General features: G+C 39.6%; 1 protein-coding gene across 1 annotated transcript in view; it reads right to left on the bottom strand.

Annotated features, from left to right (window-relative positions):
* The window catches only part of CUNH11orf49 (chromosome unknown C11orf49 homolog), a 78,228-nt gene extending 69,642 nt beyond the window's left edge, over positions 1-8,586 (bottom strand). The window contains exon 1 of the mRNA XM_039705123.1: positions 8,448-8,586. Coding sequence (XP_039561057.1) covers positions 8,448-8,493 — 46 coding nt within the window. The 5' untranslated portion in view covers positions 8,494-8,586. The remainder of the gene's footprint in view (positions 1-8,447) is intronic.
* Between the last annotated feature and the right edge of the window lie 13,212 nt (positions 8,587-21,798).

Genomic DNA, 21,798 nt, shown 5'->3' with positions numbered 1-21,798 from the left:
TTGGTATTGAAGGAAGATAACAAGTTGTGCGGCAGTTTCACTGGAAAATACTTTCCTGAGAGGAGCTCCTGATCTCTGTTCTGAGCCATCTTTCCTACCTAGATTGTCAATGCTGTTTTGATGGGACTGTGGCAGAGGCTTTAAGTGTTCTTTACTCTTCCCTCTATACCAAAGCCAAGTAGCTTTAAGGTTGTTTTGAAAAGGTTTCCTCCTGAAGGTGCAAATAAAAGTACATCTGTTTCCAAACAAGCATCAGTGAATGTGGCAGGTGGGGAACAGGTCTGAATGCCAAGAGAGATTTATATTGCTCAACAGCTGGTCTCAAATAACTGCCTAGGCCAAACACAGGAGAATTTCAGAAATGGTGGATCTGCCAATACCTCACCACAGAATGACACTCACTTATAAGACTCCTGAGTAAAGACAGGAGTGCAACACAAACTGTTTTGCTGCTTCTACAGGGGGCAGACTGTACAAAACAAGCATTTGCCAGGGAGGAAGCAGCACAGATTTACCACTGAGCCCTTTTGATGTTTTTGGCTAGAAACCAAGTTGGAGCAACAAAGAGCCGAGTCTGAGGTGATGTGCCAGCTAGCAAGCAGTAGACTTTCCAAATCTACAAGTTCAACAATCAGAAGACAAGTTACAACGAACCCAGGAAAATCATTCCTAACCTGGAAAGCACACAAACCCTGTTCCCAAACCACACACCTCCATCCTAAACACGTATCCTACTGTACCTTTGCAAGCAGTGTCGTGCCCTAAAAGAGCAGGAGAAAAGCCTTAGGGAATATAGGAAAGGCAAGGGCTGTTCTTGCTCCTTGCCAATCTGCTCCAGACTTGGCAGAATCACCCCCTCACCAGCAACTGGCCAACCTCAGACCCACATCAATATTCTCCAAACCATTTTAATTTGTGTTTAATATCCTGGTAAGCATCAAGCCTGTGCCACTTGATACACAGCATGGAAGGCCCTTTCATCTTAGTGTGGGGCAGGTGGACTTCAAGAGAGGCCCGGAAATGATTATTCCCAGTGGATACAGTGATTAAAAGTATGCATGAATATTGATTGCTATCAGGGGATTTCTCTGCCTAGAACACTTTTCAGGACAATAGTAAAATTGGTTAAGCACACCCTGGAAAATACCTTGCAGCTGATAGCAAAATGGTGAGCCAAAGGTTTAAAGATATTATCTGGCACTAAAAGATATAGGGCGTAGCTTTATTTAATTATTTTAATGCAAAGGAATAAATTTAATTTATGTGAGTGATTAAAGAAAAATAGCTCTGCGCACCTGTGTCCCCCGAGGGAAGAATGAGTCCGTGCAGCTCAGTCATAGGCTCAAGATAGCAACAACTGGGTAACTTTACTTCAGCCCATCCTTCCTCCCTCCTCCTGAAGCAGTCCACGTCACACTCAGCAATTGTCTCCCAAGGCCCCTCTTGAGGTGTCACACGAACCAGATTATGCCAGGAAATGGTACTAGCAGACAAACTTCCATTCATCTCAGCCTGCAATAAACTTCAGCTCAACTGCAAAACCATTCTCAACACTTGGTGGGGAAGTATACACTCCTTTCATAGAACAGTCCCTATCAATGAATCATATTTCTCCTTAGAGTCATAAACCTCCCCTAAAAGCCTTTGGGAATAGACAGGCATGGTCCCACAGTGCTACACAGCACAAAGTAGCTGACCTCTACAACAAATACCTTTGAATCTGCTCCTGGAGAATAAATTAACTTTCAACACAGAATTTTAGACCTTTTAAAATGTACGCAAAAATATATAGGTCACTACTGAATACAATTGCTTGTAAAAGGGTATTTCTCTTAAGTTTTTTGTTGCATAGCCTAAGGATCCTGGCAAACAGCCTCTATACCTATTTCCCAGAAGAGTGGGTAGAGGTGTGGGGAAGGGAGAAAAACTATGAGCAGAGAAATGAAAAGAAAACAGCACTTGAAATCTCCTTGAGAAGTCTCCCTCTTTGTCCCTTTGGCTGCTGTGCTCTTTCCAGGTAGCACAGTTCACACTGCCAAACCAAATTCCAGCTCTGGCTTCCTGTTCACTGACTGCCCAGTTCCATGGAACGATGCAAGTAATATGTTTTATAACCCAACTAATGCTACGCCATACAGAAAAGTCATAGAACAAAATGCAATTTGCAGACAGGTTTTAGCAGGTCAGAGAGGCAAAATAAAGTGCCAGGAGTCTGGTTATAGCCAAAGAGTAGTTCCTTAATTTATACAAATGGTACTTTCCATAACAAACACTGGAACCATACTGGAACATTAACTGTTTATGCTAGCATAGTCAAAAATCTGCAGAGTTCTAGGCAAAATAAATGAGATGATTCATACATTTTAATAGTTTTTGAAAATTCAGGGATAATGATGTACTGGTTGCTCATATTTTGAGGCCCTCTTTGCAATAACAAGGCAGCAAGTCCCAGCCAGAAAATAAAGCCCAAGTACTCACTGTGTTATTACAGCTTTCTGTCTCTACTACTTTTCTTCCTGACAGAGCTCCAGTATACAGCAGTTTCCACACAGGAGGTGTCACATCAGGACATCATCCTCAGCATTTGTTTGGCTCAGGCTTATTGCAACAGAAGTTCCCTACTCATACAGAACTTTCCAATGCAACCCATATTCTGTAAATATAACAAAAATTCTCAACTCTGAAATCCCAGGCAACTACCCTAGACAGGAAGCCAGCGTGCCTGCCACACTCATTTGGTAGGTGCCACACTCTTTGCTGTCAGATTTTAAAACTAACAGCTGACTTTCACAAAGGAATCTGACAGATTCAACAGGGGGCAGACTGTAGAAAACAAGTCTACAAGACTAAGTTCACAGAGGACTTTTCAGGCAGCCCATAACCTGATGTTAAGTAAATACCTTTGCACAGAAGATCTCAATTCTTATCACTAAGCCACTAGCAGTGATGTTGTACATGGAGCCTCAGTCCAATCAGTAGCAGCATGTACAGCTCCTCCAAAGCTGCCCCCTGCAGCACTTGAGAGAACGGCCTGTGATACTCACGTGCTCACACCCCACCATCACACACAAGCCCAATGTTTAAAATGAATTTTGGAATTAATGCACTTTTGGCTCAGAACCAAATTCAGGGCCAAGCAGTGGCTGTTCAATTCAAGCATGGTCAGACCAAGTCATACAAGTACAAGGCATAATGAGGATCATCTCTATGGATTTCTCTAAAACAGATTAGACAATCACACCTAATTCCATTTGGCCAAAACCACACCAAATCATTTTGCATATGTATTTAAAATATTAAAAACAGTCTTTTTATAAGCTACCAAATTACTTGTTTCAATCTTCTGATGAGAACAATCGTAGGTTTGATTACACACATTGTAAGAACAAGCAGTGATACTTGAAAAGCCTTGAAGGAAAATTTAATGCAAATAACATCACTGCACAAAAGTGAATATATGCACTGAAATTCTCAGAGCCAGAAATTCAGGAGGAAGGAAGGAAGGAAATAGATGTTTGCTTTAAGTCGTGATACTGTGTATGTAATGGTTTTATTATCCAAGTGGTTACATGATTGCTTAAGTCTTCAGGAGACATGACTTCTGAAACAGGAGCTGCTTATCAAAGCAATTTGTTCTGCATGCACACAAGGGGGCTTTTTTTTTTTTAAGTTGGGGTCATTCCTGGCATAACTGAATATGCTGAAGAATCAGAAGTGGGAATTCCTGGATAAGACCAACTTTTCTTACTTATTTGCCTCCTCCTCAGCTGAAGTGCTGAAAATACACACTACTTGATGCAATTAACATTCTGATTAATTTCAGTTACCAGAAGCTCGAGAACATAACAAGCTTTAATGGATCTGGAGTATTTCTGGCATTTTTAGTCTCTGAGAACATATACTCTGAGAGCATAAGGTAATAGCAAAATAAACTTTTGGTATTTGTTCTAAACTGGAGCTTAACTAAGGACTACCTTCTTACACACATTGGAAAGATACATACATAGTAACATAAAATCAATTTCATGCAAACATTACCAAAACAATAATGATGCAAGAGAGAAATAGTAAGAATATAAACTGCAACAACAAAATCACATCAACTCTGGAAATTTTTCCAGCATTAACGGTTTTTCAGGATGCTCATTATAATCTTTTCAGATATCATTAAGGACTTAATCTCTTCACATGTTGCTAAGAAATGGCCTGAGAAAGAGAAGTGAACAAAATAATTAACCTAAATGCTACATTTCTGTACTGTCATAGTTCCTTCCAGCTTTGCATAGGTTCACAGTGTAATTTCCTATTAACCCTCAAAAGCAAAATGTTTTCTGAAGGACAGAACATATAAGTACAAGCAGACCTTGTCATACCAGAGGCATCACATAACATGAGATGTGCTGTTACTCAGCAGCACATACCAAGGGGTCACACACCATAACTACAGCACATTTCATATGATCAAATTTTCAAAACCGTTTTCAACAACAAATTTAAGAAACATTTCCATTTATAATTTAGTCTTGACTATAGCTGAGAATTTGGTTCAAACAATGAGCATAACACTGCACACAGACTGACTTGACTGTGCAAATCCTTGCAGCAGACTGCTTCCCGCAAGGTGTCATACAGCTGCTAGAAACCACCCCCTCACTGAAGCAAATAGGTGAGCTATCTTTTCTTTTTTTGTTTTGTTGGGGGTTTTGGAGGTTTTTATTTAAATCTAAATGATTAATCATGGAAGAAATTGTCATTCCAGTTTGTTATAAGGCATTAAGTAGCTTAATGGTTCCCTACCTATTCATGCCCAGAGGGACATATGCAAAGCACTGTACTCTCCAGTTCTGGAACTCCACCTAATTCAGGATCAGATTTCACCTGTACCTTTCAAGTTAAGGTGAAAATCCTGCAGTGCAACAGCAGTATGGTGGTGAAATCTCCCATCTTTTGGACAAAGTACTAGACTAAGTCTAGGAAGATTCAAATGTAAAAAATATTTCTATACACAAAATCTTACACATTATATTCAATCTACATTACAGTTCTCCTATCTGTACAACAGAGCAAGAAATAAAGTTTTTTAAAAGGCATTCTCTTCTATTTTTCTAGACCACAAGATCTTTCAGCCAGTGCTTCACAGAAGTTCACCAAGTATCTATACTAAGAGGAGAACCAGTGTCAGCTGGTGTCTGGATAACAACATAGCCTATGTGTTGATTATGCTGTTAAAGGAAATTATTGTACTTGCATTTTCCAGATCAATATTTCTTAAAACTGTTCAGAAGAAGAGAAAGCCTTACTCAGCAAAGTCTCCACACAACTGAACTTCTCTGTTGGGAGCTACTGAGTTTTGTAAAAGAATCTCTTTCTAATCATTAAATGTATACTCATTAAACCCAAGACCTTTTGAGAGAATGAGGAAACACAACTGTGTTTCTGGCACTTGATAGGCCTATGCTTTACTGATAAGGCACTTTCCTAGCAGAGTATTTGCATTCTTACATACCTTATATTGGCAAAGAAGGACAAGAAACAACACCCTGGAGCTGGGTAGCAGAAGGCAGGAGAACACATAGAAAACAGAAGTTTGGAAATTTGCAGTACTCTACTGCTTTTTCTGTGTGACAGGAACTGGGAGCAGGGAAGTAATACAATATGAAGCTTCAGAGACAGCTGCATGAGCAGAACAATACCCTAAGTGCTCCACTGCCTGCTATAAATAACTGAGCAATCACCAGTTATTAAACCATAATGAGAAAGCCATGAAAAATATGCCTCAAATATGTCTCAAATATGCCTCATTTTGCCTCCTGTAGGTCCAGTCTCATCCATCAAATGAGAAACACATTATCATCACTATACCCAAACAATAGATGTTGTTTATTCAGTGAAACTACTGTTTATAATGTCCTGTTTGTAACAACATCATCTTCACTGTAGCCTTTCTGTCAGTTCTGCAGACCTCATCTCCATTCCTGTTCTCTAAGTAATGGCCATCTCTTTTCTTCTACTTACTGTCTCATTGTGGCATGAGACATGTTGCCCTGATTTTCATATTCCAGGAACTTTGGCATAACAAAGCTTTGCAATTGTTTTTCATCTTAAGTGAATTCTTAATCCTCTCCCTGCTCGTTTCTATTTTAACTCACAACTGCTTTTATTTCCCTCTTAGCATTCTAACTGGTTGTAAAAGAATTATCTCAAATAGAGCAGGGAATAACACAGCAAGTAGCACATTATGTTATTCTGGCTGCTCAAAGTTGGCCTGGTTTTAATAATGAGAAAGAGAAGAGGGGAAGAAGGGTTTGGGTGAGTTACCCATTCCAGCTCAGAAATGGCAGAGTCATCTGGTTTGTGAGAGTCAGAGAATACCTTAAGTGGCTTAAGAATACCAAGGCAACACAAGTCCAAAACAAAATTATAGAAAGTGAAATTTATCACAGCTCCTTACAACCCCACTTCAGACAACTGTATTAACAAGAACTTGAGGTCTTGCCAACGTAGAAAACAGAAATGCAAGTTAGAAAAACATGTAGGGAGGTGTGTTTGTTTGGCATGGGAGGAGGGAGAGTGGGGGGTTGTTTTCTTTTTTAACCATTTTCCTACTGCTAATACACACTAAATTCCTTAGGATCTGTGAGAAGTTTGGCACGTTCCAAAGGCTAATATAGGCAGAAACACTGGTTTTGGTAACATTTATAGCTAATAAGAATATGCTTCTCCCTCTAACAGACAACAGAAACTGCAATCTTAACCCAAGGTATACTAAGTAAAGAACAGAACAGACTATACAAGTCATTGCTCACCCTAATACGGTCACGTGTCTTTTCTGGCCCCAATGCCAGAATCATTTAGAAAGTTGTACAAAATGAAAAGGGAATTCAAAATCAGCATGTGGAGCAGAGACAAAAGGAGGCTCACTTAAGTGACTAGTAAAGGTGTTTGCACCTCACAATCTTGTACGTATAAGAAATCTCTCTTGTACATTTCATGTCTTACCTTCAGATGTGCGACAGAAAACTGGTTTATTTTCACACTTTAAGTATTTTTAGTCTGCTTCCTAGATTGTTTTGAGTGATTCAATCCTTACTGACAAGTTTCACACAATTAAAAGTGCCTATTTCATTAAAAACATTTTCAAGAACCTGAAATCAAGTTGGCTCATTAAGAAAAATAAATTTTACAGGTTTCAACCTAGAGCCACTCTGGAAAAGCTATGAACTACTCTATTAGCATGTAGGTTAAAAATGCTGAAGAAATGTGACAGAACAGCACAAACCCAAAGGGTGTGTGTCTAATGTGTCTACGTGGCACTGTGATGCTGTTCCCAAACACCCAAAGCTCCAGAACTGAAATCAGCAATCACAGCTTCAGCAAGGTGAGCCCCATGAGAGTCACCCTGAATAGAGCAGTAAATAAACCTATTTCTGCCTTGAGTTTCCTTGACACAGAACAGCATTGCAGTTATGCAGGTATGCACAAGCACCCTAACAGCAGCCTAGCAGCAACAGCACAGTGAGATTCTACTCTAAGATGACTTAGATCACTCCTTTGCTTAAATGGTTAAACAAAAGTCTTTCAGTCTAGTACCCCCTGCGAGACAGGTTTTCCATTTACAGCAGTGTTTCTGTACTCTTGTTCCATTTTGACTTACAGAAATGGCAAAATCATGATGGAATAAGCAGCACAAAACAATCCAATCCATTTCTGATCTTTCTTTGTACAAGAAAACCATAGAAAATGATGTATGCCTTTATAAGAGTTATTACCAAACAGACTCCTGGGCCTAGGAAATAATGGCTGAAGAGTTTCACTTCAAAAACACTCTCTTGAATACAATCCAAATGCTTACTACTCGTAATTCACCTTCTCTCCAGCAATTAAATGAAGTCATATTGACTTTATTCCATCCTAATTATTTTTATTTGACACATTAACATCAAATCACTTTGCTCCTTAGCTTCCTGGAACATCAAGCCATTACAGGCAGCTTTAAAAGGATGTAGTCTTCAAAGGAGCAGCTGCTTCACAGGTTAAAAGATTTTCATTTTATGTAGGGAAACATTATGGATGTTACCTTATTTCAGAACAAAAGCTAACATTCGAACCAGCTCACATCCTTCCCATTGTTGGGAAACGAGCATAAAATAAGGATGCTCACATGGATCTGTGAGCAAAACAGGTTGGTAATGGGTGCAGTCTGTCACAGGAAGGCTGGATGCCGCTCGCTGTCACTGCCATCGCCGAGGCGGACGGCGGAGGAAGGAGGGAGGGCCCGCCCCCCAGGCACGGCGGGCACGGAGCCACCGCCAGCCCCCTCAGCCCGGCCCAGCCTGGGGCCCTCGCCGCAGCCCGCGGAAAGGACGGGCCGGGCCCCGCCGAGCCCTCCCCATGCCGGGCCGCAGCACACCCGGGGAGAGAACCCGCCCCGCCCCGCCGCTCCTCACCCAGGTACTCGGGCCCGGGCAGCGAGAGCCGCTCGGGGCTCAGCATCCTCCTCCTGCCGCTCCTTCCCGGCTTCCGCCCGTTTCCAAGGCGCCCGACGCTCCCGGCGCTGCTCGGCCGCCCGCCCCGGCTGGGAACACGCCCCTCGCCGCCACAGTTCCGCGCCCACAGCCGCCCGCAGCCCCATCGCCCGTGCCCTCAGGGGCTGGGGCGAGGCTGCCCGGGGAAGGGAGGGCGCCTGGAGCCTGCTGGCAGCGCCCTGAGCAGCGCCCTGCGCCGAGGCCGAAAAAAAAGAGCGGTGGGCGATGCCCCGGGCAGCTGCTCCAGGGCCGAGGGACCCCTCAGAGAGGAGAGAGCGAGTGAGCAGGCTCTCCCGAAGAGCCGAAATAGCAAAAGAGACGCGTGTAAAGTCATTCTGATTAGATTCGAGTTCTCTAATTTAAGGTGTCTGCTGCTAGGGGTTATCTAGGACTACAGCCGTGAGGGAAAGATCTTAATTTGAAGGTGAATTGTAATAAGTTCAAACCATGCAATATGCTGAGTTGGCAGGGACGCATGAGAACCGTGGAGTCCAGCTCCTGGCCCTGCGCAGGACACCCCAACAATCACACCACGAGCCTTGGAGCATTGCTCAGATGCTTCTTGAGCCCCGCCAGGCTTGCTGCTCTGACCAATTCCCTGGGTTAATGAAGCCAATGTGGAGCAGCTTTGTTCCGGAGAGCAAGGAATTGAAAGTGTGACCAAGATCCTGTAGGGTCATGTCCTTCTGTCCATACTATCCCAGAGCTGGAATTTCTTCATCCCTTGTGCTCAGGAGAGGTAGGTACAGGGAGCCTCGGAAATTGTCCCTCCTGTAGATTCAAGTAGAAATGAGCAGAAAAGTCCTGAGTCGCAGGGCTCCTTCTGTTCTTGGCTGGGAGCTTCTCTGGGAATGGCCATTGCACCAGGGATGTAGGAGTGGCAGAGCTCTTCATGTGGCTGGAAGCAAGCCTGCTGGACTCCTCTTTCCCAGAAGCTGATGTGGTTAAAATTCCCAAATTACTTTGCAGTTTTTTTCATCACTATTAGAAAAAATACCAGCCCAGGACGTAATACTGGAAGTATTACAAAAAAACCCCAAACAAACCAACAAAAAAGGACTGCAGGTGTTGTCTGTGTTTTTAATGACAAATGCAAAATAACAGAAGTTAAATCAACCATTTGTACATGCATATGATCTGCCTTTATTCCACTAGAGAAAAAAGCTGAGGCATTGGTAACTCAACTTTAATCTATATTTAAAGGACAGCCACATTTAAAAAGAGCAAACAAGATGTTATAACTTAACTGTTAATATCCCATATAAGGTTGCCTGGACCACTCCTTTATCTTGTGTTCTGGCTTTAAAAGCATATGGCTTAGATAGAAATGTTTCAAAGATGAGCAGAGAGAATAGTTTAGGGAGCAGACAATGAGACACTCCAGCATGAAGAATGATTGAAAAAATGTAAGATTGCCTTAAAGAGGATAAGCATAACATATGAAATGATGTTACCTAAAATTATTTGTGCTACAATGAAAATCATTCAAAACTCCAGTTTGTTCAGCTTGACATTTCATGCATTCTGTTATAGGCTATAAATTTAAATATGGGATTTTCTTAGTAATAGATACAATTAGATCACAAAATATATTGATACAAGGTATTTTTGAGCACAGAAATTCAGTAGAATTTAGAAAGGAAGGGGATTCAAGCAATGAGAAAACACAGGATTTTGTTGTTACAGACATAAGCAGTGTCACTGGTGTTTAAAAAGCTCTTCTGTAATGCTGGTCTCTTCCAGCTGAGCTGGTAGGAGCCTTCCACAGGTTGTGCACTTTCCTTTTTGTTGTTTAAACCAGTTCTGTAAACCAGAGTTTAGCCTTGAGCAGTAGCTTGAGCACTGATTTACGAGAGGCCTTTAAAGTCCAGTTTTGAATACTACACATTCTGATATCTCTCTGGTTTTTTCCTTTGGGGTGGTCTCTTTTCTTTTCTTTTCTTTTCTTTTCTTTTCTTTTCTTTTCTTTTCTTTTCTTTTCTTTTCTTTTTCACTTGGTCTCTATGGGTTAGACGTTATTTCTTTCAGACCAGCTAAAGGAAACCTTTTGGACACTTGTCCCATTTGCAGTTTTAATAACAGTAAGTTTCAGTAGTAATAGTGCCTGACTGTTAAGAAATTAAAGAAAATTATATAAAAACAAGATGCCATTTCTGAGGCCATTTATAGGCTTTCCTGTTTACTATTATTTCTCCCTTGGCTTGCCAAAGCCTGGATTAGGAACAGGTCAGCAGCACTTACCTGTTCCCTCACTCTCATGACCTGAAAAGGGAGCAATGCTGCCAGCCTGGCCATAGGTGTTAAGTTTGTTTTACCAACTTGATTTTAGAACCCTAGACTAGTGCATTTTAATACATTGAGAGGGCTTTTCTGGGCCATTGGAAACCATCTGGAGGTTTAATAGCTGCCCCAGAGGGGCGCATCTAACAAGGGCTTAATGTTCTTTTGGACCCAGCTGGAAGAATGATGGTGACAAAAATTATTTTTCCTTGTCACAGCCTCTTGGTAGATTATCAGAGGTACAGATCTCACTTCTGGGCAAGCCTATGGAGTACACTTTTCCTGTCTACTCTGGGAATCATGGTGGTGCTTACATCTCGTAACTAAAATTGCTGCATTTTGTTTACCAAGGATATTTGGCCATCCAAATCAGTCTTTCAAGGAGGATCAGTTGGATTACTTTGGTACATTTTGTGCACACCCTCTTTCAGAGTTAACGTGATTTTGATCTGATTTAGCTTAATTCACTTTGAAGTGTGGTTTAAGCAGTTTCAGAAATCATATGTTTAGTAAACTGGGCTAACTTAGTTACATAAGAGTTCATGTGACCACAAGTTTGAAAATAGTTAGTTGTGTAATTTAAATTTCATCATGAAATAAAATGTCTTTATTATGTTAAGATGCATGGACTGAAAAATCTTTCCTGTCTAAGTTTTGTGAGTGTTCTCCAGAAACACATGCTTTGCCCCTACTATATTAATTAGCTTACTCTCTGCTGATTTTATGTTCATCCTCCTGAATTATACTATCAATGTGGAACTAAAATATTTTCCTTTTATTAGCCAAAGTTGTCCTGAGAAACAGCTCCTCTTTCAGAGAGAGTATTATATAGAATAATAAACAGGACTAGATAGCAAGAAAAAAATTCCAGAGGAAATGCCTTATTTTAAACAGATTGAGTCACTTTGCCTGGCTTCTTTAACTTTTCTTGGAATGAAATATTTCATTTGCTTAGAATTTTAACAATCATTCTATGGTAGTTACAATATAGCCTATTAGGTGTATTAGAGGAAACAACGTTGTTTTTCTTCAAGTGACTAATGTAAATGCTGTTGCTACAATGTACAAAGAACTAAGCTGTGGGCAGTCTTCTGTATTGTTCCATCTGACTGTGAAATCAATGTCAGACAGTTCCACAGAAGCGCTAAGAAAATGTCTCTAGCCTTTCTTGTTTATCCTTTGAGCATCCAAAGCATTATCCTGTTTTAAAACATAGTTAGCTAAGAGTCTGTCTCGTGCAGAACTCAGATTTTTGACTTTGATAGTGCTTTGTGTTCTTCAAGGTTTCCCACGTATTTTCCAGATGAGCTTTTCCTTATACATAATAATTAATAAAATTGCAGGTGTGATAACAAAAAGACACATGAAAAACAAATTGTACTGTGAGGAGAAAAACATTGACTTAAATAACTGTCAATCTTTATTGATAATCTATTATTTTGGGCACAGTAGCAGAGATAAGTTTTGAGGAGAGATCTGAAGAAATGGAGAATAAGAATTTCACATGCTATTATTTATGTAAATGATAGGAAATCTTGTTAGTGAAATTAAAATTATATTTTGTAAGTAATTTTAAAAATCAATGGCACTGAAGCTGGATGATTCATTCATGAGTCATTTGCAAACCTATAAAAACCTCTCATTAAATTTTTGATTTAATAGTTATTTATATGGATTATGACCAAACTCTCTAAACACATACACTAAAAATAAGATTATCTTAAATAAAATGGTCAGCCAAAACCACAATGAAATTATGTGATGAAATCCATGTTTTTATATTGTTGGTTCCTCAAGAATCATTTACAGAAAAAGATCCAGTACTTCTAGTGCTTCTCCTAATCTGAGCCACCTCCCCAGGCATACCATTCCAGAACTTTATCATGCTTTCCATAAAAAACTTCTTCCTAATATCCAGCCTATATTTCCCTTAGTTCATCTATAGCACAGTGGTTTTTCACAAGTAAATGAATTGTTTTTCCCAAATAATGCAGTATTAATTCTGGTTTACCTCTTCAGGTAAAACCTAGACAAGCAGATTGGATTTACATTATTCTTTAAGATCTTCAGAGAAACAAGATTCACTAAGTTTCTCTCTCCTAGCATCTGCCACAAGATGAATTCTGGAAACAACTGTGTTTTTCAGCTAGTGAAAGATAACATGATAACAGCAGCAGCTCTCTTAAGTAGCCAGCATTTGTACCATTACAGAGCTTAACTGTGACACCAGTAACTGCACCAGCAAGTCTTAAGTCAGGATTATACTTAACTAGTAAAATATCATAAGCATATAGGAAACTGTGCTGTGAACATGATGCCATCATAATTTTTATTTTATTTCCTAGTTTAACTGCATTTTAATCTGAATTGCTAAGATTTGATTTTCCCTCTTGAACTAGTGGACAGAAAGAAAGTAAAGAGAGATCTGATCTGATTTTGAGATCTGTCTGTATTGTTGATGTTGATTTAGGTCTAAACAAGCTCCAAGATCCTTGTATTTTAAATAAAAGTAGGTGGGGAGAAAAAAATCTCTTGAAATAATCTTCTATTCCTCAACCATAGGAGTACATTTGAATTCTGCATGGTGTGCTTATGAGAAAAGGGAATAGTAGTATGACAGATCCTGTGGCTCAGGGAGGCCACATGTTCATTGTCAAATCAATGGTAGCTGTAAGCTGTATAATAGATTCCTGGCATGTATTAAATGCAATGTCCAAATTCTGATTTTGAGTTTAGTAAACAAAGTTGGCTTTTTTGTAAGAACAAACTGTTGAAAGACTCTCCTCCAGTTTTTGTTCCCATTATCTCATCAGGAAGGAAAGGACAACATCTTTAAAAGTACTTAAGTACCAAGTGAGTGACCCTTCTCTGCTGGAATGCCGCCCCATTAATGATGCAGAGAAGAAAAACAGCCATTTCTGGCAGAGTTTGCAGGATCTCTCATGCCAAACAAAAAGTCTAAAATGCCTGGTAAAAATAAATATCACTATGAAATTCTGGCATGGGAAGCATTTCTGACAGCCAAGGCTTAGCTCATCCTGGGGGGTAACCCATAAAGGCCAGAAATTTTCATTCTTTGTTTCTACTTATCGAAGGTTCCTTGCAAACATAAGCTGCCAGACTCTGTTATCCATTAGACAAGGTGTCTATGTGAGAAAATTGTAATGAATAAATGGCTCTGTGTGTGTGTGCAAGAGAGCAGGCAGATCTAAGTGGGAGTGAGTTGTGTCTGCGGATGAAGTGAAGCCCTGTGATGGCTGTAGTGGGCAGCTCTTATGGGAAAGGTGTGTAACTTTCTGTGTGCAGAACAGAGATTAATCACATGCAAAATACTCTGAAAATATTTTGTCTTATTACACCTGCATAGAAAAGCAAATGATGGAATCAAGGGGAAAAAAAACCAATAAAATGGAAGAAAGTGGAGATCACAAATTCATTAAAATAGTGAAATTCTTGCTAAATTCTAAGTCTGTTAGCTACACAAAAGGGCATTTGGAAGACAGCACTGCAGAACCCTGCCACTGTACAGGAATTGCAGTCAAAATATTTTTCCAGCAAAAGCACACATCCATAGCCTAATGATTCACTCCGTGGTATAAGAGGACATAGTGATTAATGTTTTTTTTTTTCCTTTTTGCTACATAATGTAGCAAAATAAGGTGCTTTCAAGAGTAACACCTTTATGGAGTCACTAGAGGAGAAGGTAGAGATCAAATGATGATATAATTGTTGGAGTACTTAGGAAGAGAAGCAAATCACTTACTGGGGGGGATATAAACCAACTGAGACTGAAACAGTAAATGAAGATTATGGCAATTAATTCTAAACAGACTAGAGGAAGCATGGAACATTTTTCAGGATATAGTAGAAAATTAAGATCTAATTAATTTTTATCTGAGGAATGTTTTTTAATTTTTGTTTTGCTTTGTTAACTTTATCATTCTAGTTTCTATACCACAACAGAATAGATTGACCATTCTGCATTTGAATCTGATAATAACATTAGATATTAAGAAAACATCCTTAAGATTCTAGCATTAAATGTTAAATTTTACACTGTGTTAGTGAAGGAAGTGGTGTTCCTTGAATATATAAAGTTTAGATGTGGATCTAAATTTGAGTTCAAATTCTGTGGCTAGAGTCCATTTCTAATATTTACCAAGCATAGTCAGTGTGCTCTGAGTTATGTGAAACAGAAACAAGAGAAACCTGTAGTCCCTCTGACATGGTCTTCCCTGTGCATTAAAATGTTGGGTTTTGCTCACTCAAATCTCTGATAGAGTGTCCAACAACTCTGACATAGAATGAAGCACAAATGGAAATGCAATACCCAAATTCAGATTATCTTAAACTCTTAGAATGCTAATATCATGTTAAGTAGTCAAGTTTCTAAAATCCTAAACTTGCAATGAAATGGACACAAGTATATGTGACTGGGAGGGAGGTTGGATGTGTGTGCGTACATGTGGGTGACTCATGTGAAGGGGGTGTGCAAGTCTGGATCTTGCTCCCACCCGTGCTTTTATTCAGGTCTCACCCAGTGCTCATAGGGAGCAATTAATTTGTTCCCTCACTCCCATTTTTCAAGAGCTAATACGACAGAGAGAGATATGTTAAGAGGTATCTCTGATTCAGCCACCTGATAGGAAAGCAGATGGTTGACATCTTATCAGAAACACTCAAGGGTTATATCTTGTTTGTGTTGGCAGTACTTGCCAGACCTATCATGCCAATAAAGTATTAGAAGTGAATCATCTTCAAAAAAGAAAACTCTCTTTATTATTCTGTCTACATTTTTACATCTCCGTAGTGGCTTCTGCAAACAAGAAAGGTGTGTGAGCTGAGAGAAAGATGTTTATATCTTTCACATCTATTCCCATGACTGCTTGTTTCTTTACAGGCCCAATTTATGTATTCTAGGTTTTTTAAGAAAGGAAAAGTCAGCCCATGGAAGATATTCCACATACTGAGATACAAGGTCACCTTTCTTACTGATTGTATGATTGATTTTTACCACAAACTTCTTGTCTGAGTACAGAGACTCTTGATGGCAAGCTACATTAATAGTTGTAAATCAAAGAAAGACACAGGTTTTCAGTTCTTTACAAAATACTTCTCTGTGGAGTCAAAAATTAATTTAGGAGACACAACTTGCTACTTATCCATTTGAATGTGTTTGGGGAATAAAGGTCGCTAGGCTTCTGTCTTCAAACTGAATTCTTATTTTGCTGGCTTTTGAGAGAACATTTCCCTTTTAAACTATTTCTCTTTTCCTTTTTTTCTGTGCCAGAGTCAAGGTATTAAGCTGTGCAGTTCCTAAGGGTAGGCCATAGGCTACCTTTGCAATGCATACATTGTGCAAGGCCTGGATAGTTGCCATTTCACTGCAGGGAGGAGTCTCATCAGGAATAGGAGAGGGCGTTTATTTGCATTATTTTTACATAGAGGATGTTAGGGAACCAGCAAAAGAAGGAGCAGAACCAGCTTTCAAAAACACAGGAAGAGCTACCATCTTAGAGAAAACATGCAGAAAGGTTTGGTTTGGTCTGTTTGGTTTTTTCTTATTTTGAGAGTCAATTTACTTATGGTTTTGTTTCATGTTCTTCTTCTTCTTCTTTTTTTTTTTTCTTTTCTTTTTTTTTTTCCTAGAGTGGAAGATTAAAGGGCCTTGGAAGTTGGTTTTTGTCCCACCTTCTAGACACACACATGAAAAGGGTGGGGTTAGATGAATCTGTACTTTGGACATGACATTACAAAGGACCTTTTGCAAGATTCTTTATATCTCAGCTTTTGAATGTAGCCATATAATGTAATCATTAGTTTTGCTGGTTTGCACTGCAAAGTAGAATTAACAGTAGTCCATGAGATGATCATAGAGTTTCCCAAAACAAATGTGCAATTGGAATGCTTAGAAAGTAGCAGTTAAATGAAAGGTCAAGAAAATTAAGTAACACCTAAATTCTCATCCGCTAACTTGAATTTTATATTTTTGTGAATGAAAACAATTGTGGTAACACTGCAGAAGATGGCATCTAGTTTTATTAAGAATAAGTGAGCAGTAACTTGAGAAACATCAAAGGGGACAATGGTGACAGTATTTGAATGTTTATGACACCTACAAGCAACTCTGGGTACACAGTAGTAGTGCCAGTACTTAGAAAACTTAAGGAAAGGCAACAAAGGAAAGGTCATAACATAAAATATAAATGAATGTTAAAATTTCATTTAATGTATTTAACATGGAGACCATAATTTACAAACTAGGTAACCAAATGATGCAAAAGCTGTCAATCCCTCAGCTCTTTGGAAAATTAAATTATTTTTTTACATCAGTGAAGTTGGACACCCAACTGTTCTATGTATGGGTAAAATCTGACTTTAAACTTACCTAGCAACCCAAGCTACCACCTCTTTAATTCACTGGTGGTATGGAAGAGGGAACTGGTGTGGGTAATGTACCAGTGAAATAACGAAAGAAATTAAAAGGGCCACTGGATAATCTCATGGTCTAATACCTATAGTTTTGTCTTCAACTTAGAGCCCTGTTGGGAACATTTTGGTGCTTTCCTGTCTTTTCTGTTTATTTAGTGGAGGTCACTAGTAAAACAGAATTTGGTCAGAGTGCAGAGTCTGTAATTTTCTTTCCAGTTTAGAATTTCCATTGTAGAACCTAAATTCGATAGGGGTTCCAAAAGATCACCTCGTCCAGTCTGTACTGCATCAAGACTAAACATATCAAGGCTAGTACCAGCATGCTTATCAAATTGTGTTCTAATAAAAATCCAGTGGAAGATATTCCACAGTCCCCCGTGTCAAACTGCTCGTTTGTTGAAAAATCTCAGATGGAATGCTGATCAGAAAAATCTTTTAAGCATTTCTTGTTGCAAATAAAGTTGACTCTTTCATGTCTTTCTGCTGGAGCCATAGAGGATGGCTGATCAACATCTCTGTAATTAGCTGTAATAAATATCAGAAAGCTGCATTTGTCTTGAAGCTTTTATTTCTTGACTAGGCATACCTAATTCTTTCAGATTTTTCTCAAAGGGTTTGATTTATACATTTCTTGTTCTTATTATTTTCTTGTTTCTCTTCAGTAGTTTTTATGCTTCTATGGTGTTCAGGTGAGACCAGACACAATATCCATCTGGGGCTTCAGTATTATGCGAATTTAAGAAATCAAATTGTCTCATATGTGACACACTTGTTAAGGTGTTCCAGAATTCAACACATTCCTGGCAGTGCTGCTGCACTGTTGGTTTATACTGCTTGTTATCCTAAGATGCTGTATCCATCTAGCCCAAAATTCTGTGCAGTTTATTTATTTTTCATTCTGTTTCCCAAGAATAATATGTTTCTAACTACAGAATTTTTCCTTGTTGGTTTTTGGACAACCTGACCAATTTGTCAGTAGGATTTGGAGTGTCTGATCTCATCCTTCCTGGTATTTCCAGACCTTTGCCTTTGTTTTGAAATTATCAGTTGTTGTAGCACAGATTTTACAAGCCTAAATATTGCATCGTTTAAGTTGTCATTGAACATAGTAGACAAAACAGAACTCAGGACATATCTTGAAACAGATCTGAAGTGCCTTTGCCTTTTGAAATAATGACTAATGACCACTGTGGTTTCCTTCTATCAGATGCTTGCACATCTTCCCAAATCTGTGTTTAAAATATTGTTCTATGAAAGTGTCTTGTGAGATGATGTCAAAAGCCATACAAGGTGTATCATGTCTGTTGCCTTCTGTTCACACAGAGAGCTTTACATTGCTTGAAAAAGGAAACTTGGTTTAGCACAAATGCATTTTACAAATTTTTCATGTGTTTTTCATTCTAGTAAATTAACTCACTCTATCTCAAGTATTTAAAACACGATTGCTTCAAACCTTTCTGAACACAACAATTAAACAACTCAATGTGTCATTCTCTTCTACGAAACTTGAGGTGGAAAAGCATCTTCACAAGGAAAAGCTCATTTGAACCCTTTAAAAATACTTAGATAGGTGAGACTTAGACTCTTGTTTTCTCTGTTTCCCCCTTTCTTTTTTTAAACCTATTATTAAGATCTTTGCAGTTTCAAAATAGATAAAGTGTATTTTCCCTAATAATCCTGCCTTGTTCTGGTCCCTTTCTTCTTTTTCCAATGACACCATGTTATTTTTCTTGACACAGGTTTTTTATTTAAAATCACCCTGAAAATTATGCAAACTATGAGTATTATTTCAGAGCATTTATTTTCTATAGTTGGATTGGTTTATTTCTCTAATGTTTCTTTTTGGAGGGGTGTATCTGAATTATATCCCAAAATGGTTATTAGGATAACAATATTCTTCCTGTTCCATTTATAGTGACTGGTTGAGTTTTATTGTTTGGGCATGTTGTCATATATATCAATTGTTAATTATATTTTAATTACTTCTTTCTCATCTGTCTCACAACACTTGCGCTATATATCACTTATCAGTGATCTATAAATTATTGCAGGTTACTTCAGGATGCTCCTCCCTCATGGGTGTGGGTAGAAGCAATTACCTACGTTGTGCATGGGCTGAAGTGATTTCTGACATTTCCATAATCCTAACGTTATTTGGTCTGAAAGAGGCAAGACCAAAGCATATGGTTAAATTTTACCAGCATTATTTAGCAACTATTCTGGTTTTACCATAAATATCCATTTTACACTGCATAAATCTACTTTACAATTATTCCTCAAAGATCCCACATGTAATCAGGGCTATATTCAAAGTATTTTTCAACATGTAGATAACTGAGAAGTTTATAATATAAATTTTCATCTGTTCAGTTGCAACCTATTTAGGAGATTTTTGGGAAAGATAATACTATGTGCTTCTCTAACATTTCACCAGGGCATTTAAATATTACTCATAAGACAGAGAGACAGTTTAAGGAAGTTGAGGTTAGAGAGGAAAGTGATTTGCCAGAATACAGTGCCGGATGCACAGGACTGGTAAGCACACTTTAACAGAGTGGATAAAAGCATCTATTCTCTGGGGAGAGAAGAACTGAAGAGCTAACAAGAGAATTTATTTGTATTTAGGACAACATTTTTCAAGAGGCTTTTGTTTCAAACACAGGGAAATACTCATCTTAATAGCTGACTGTTCCATGATCTAAGTAGATAATTATCAAGTTCTTGTCTGTGCTTTATCACACTCAGTACTTCAGCACCTAAACCTCTAAAAGCTTCTGTGAGCCTGAAGTCAGAAGGACTCCTCTGAGTTATACTACCTGATGATCTAGCCTTTGTAAGAATATAAACTTCAATGAATTTTGGTGATGTTGCTCTGTATTTTAGGGAGAGACAGTGAGGCTTTTGCATTCTAGTCAGTCAGCTGTTCAGTGTGAGGTTATTGTTTTCTCTTAACTTTAACCCACTATTCAGAATTCTTCCCCTTCAGTCATCTTAAACTCTGATATCTTGGAGTTTATTACTTTACCGTCATGGCATATACTTTCTGTGCCTCAGTCTGTCACTGGCTCCAAGTTAATATTAGAATAGAGAAGTTTTTTAATCTCTTCACCTCAAAAGCCTCTCTTGACTACCTGTATTTGTTGTTATCTTCTGCAACTTTGCACACATTTCCTATCTTGCACTAACATGGATCTATTCCTATCTTGAGGCAGTGGTTCTGCATATAAAGAAAAAGTCTGCTTTTTAAAAATTTTGGTGGCCATGTACAAAAGAATTTAAACATGGTTTGCTGCTTACTGTTTCTTGTGGTATTACTGCTCTTGGGAGTTCTCCTCAGTGAAGCTGTGTTGGATTATTTTCTCTTTTCACTGAGTACAATTTGTCAAGACTCAGTCCCTGTTTTAATTTTACGTTGACATTTTTAATAATACTCCTTGTCTTCACCATTTTACGCTTAATTAATAGGAGTGGCATAATTCAATCACATGCTGTGCCATTATCTTACTCTTGTGATTGTTTAAGAGATGGGATTAATTGCAGCTTCCTCTGGAGTCATCTATGGGAAGGCTTTAAATAAGACTATTTCTATTACTGGCCCTTTGGTGTCAATTTGACAAAATTCTCATCTTCCTCTGTGGTCCAGAATTTGGACTATCTGAGTCAGCTTTCTGTTCAAGTTAATACTTTGAAATAAACTGAGATTAATTATTTAACAGTTCCTTGCATTGTCAACCCTATGCATTAAAATGTCAAATCATACCAAAAGGATCATAAAACTGGCTCTAAGGGTGACCTCCACTGAAAGCCCGTCTGCTTTTTAATGCAGCACAGAACATAAGCCAATTGTCCAAGAGTTCGTTTCGACTCCTGCAGGAAACGACACAATCTTTTTGTAGGGTACCTGAGATTCATACATAGTTAGCTATCTTCGCCGCGGCTATTAGGAAAACACCAAATAGCAGAATATTGTCACGAACGGAGGGGAAAATCAGATGTTTCTCATAGGTAGCAACATGCATGCTACGCAAAGGGGTCGTGAACATTTCCCTTTTGAAGGGAGTTTGGCAAACGGGGACGGGACGGGGAGAAGGGCTCTGCGATTTGTCCTGGGTACAGCAGGCTGGCACAAGTCGGGAAGCGGTGGCAACGCGCTGGGATGGAGGATACCGGGCAGCCCTGCTGCGGGCAGCCGAGAGCCCGGAGCAAAGTTACTTGGCGATACTGAGGGACTTGGGACAGGGAGACACGACACCGACGGCCCCGAGCACCGGTGCCGCTTTAGCAAGGGCTTCTCCGTCCGCGGTGAGGGAACTGTACCGGAGGCTGAGGGGGTCTGGGGGCTCTGGGCGAGCCCAAGGGTCCCGCTGCGGTGACGGCCCGTCGGGGTGAGAAAAGGAGGTGCGTGCCTCGCCGCGGAGCCGCCGCCGCGGGGCCGCCTCTGCCGCGCCGAAAGTTTGCGAAGCGCCTCGGCGCTGGGGGGAGCGGGGCGGGGGCTGCCCCGGCGGAGCTCCTCCTTCGGGGCCGGGCCTGGGCGGGCGGAGCGGGGAAGGAGCCCCCGGCC

Source organism: Passer montanus, unplaced genomic scaffold (genome assembly GCF_014805655.1).
Source record: "Passer montanus isolate IOZ18808 unplaced genomic scaffold, ASM1480565v1 scaffold18, whole genome shotgun sequence".
Taxonomy (NCBI): Eukaryota; Metazoa; Chordata; class Aves; order Passeriformes; family Passeridae; genus Passer; species Passer montanus.
This window is presented reverse-complemented; position numbering and strand designations above follow the sequence as displayed.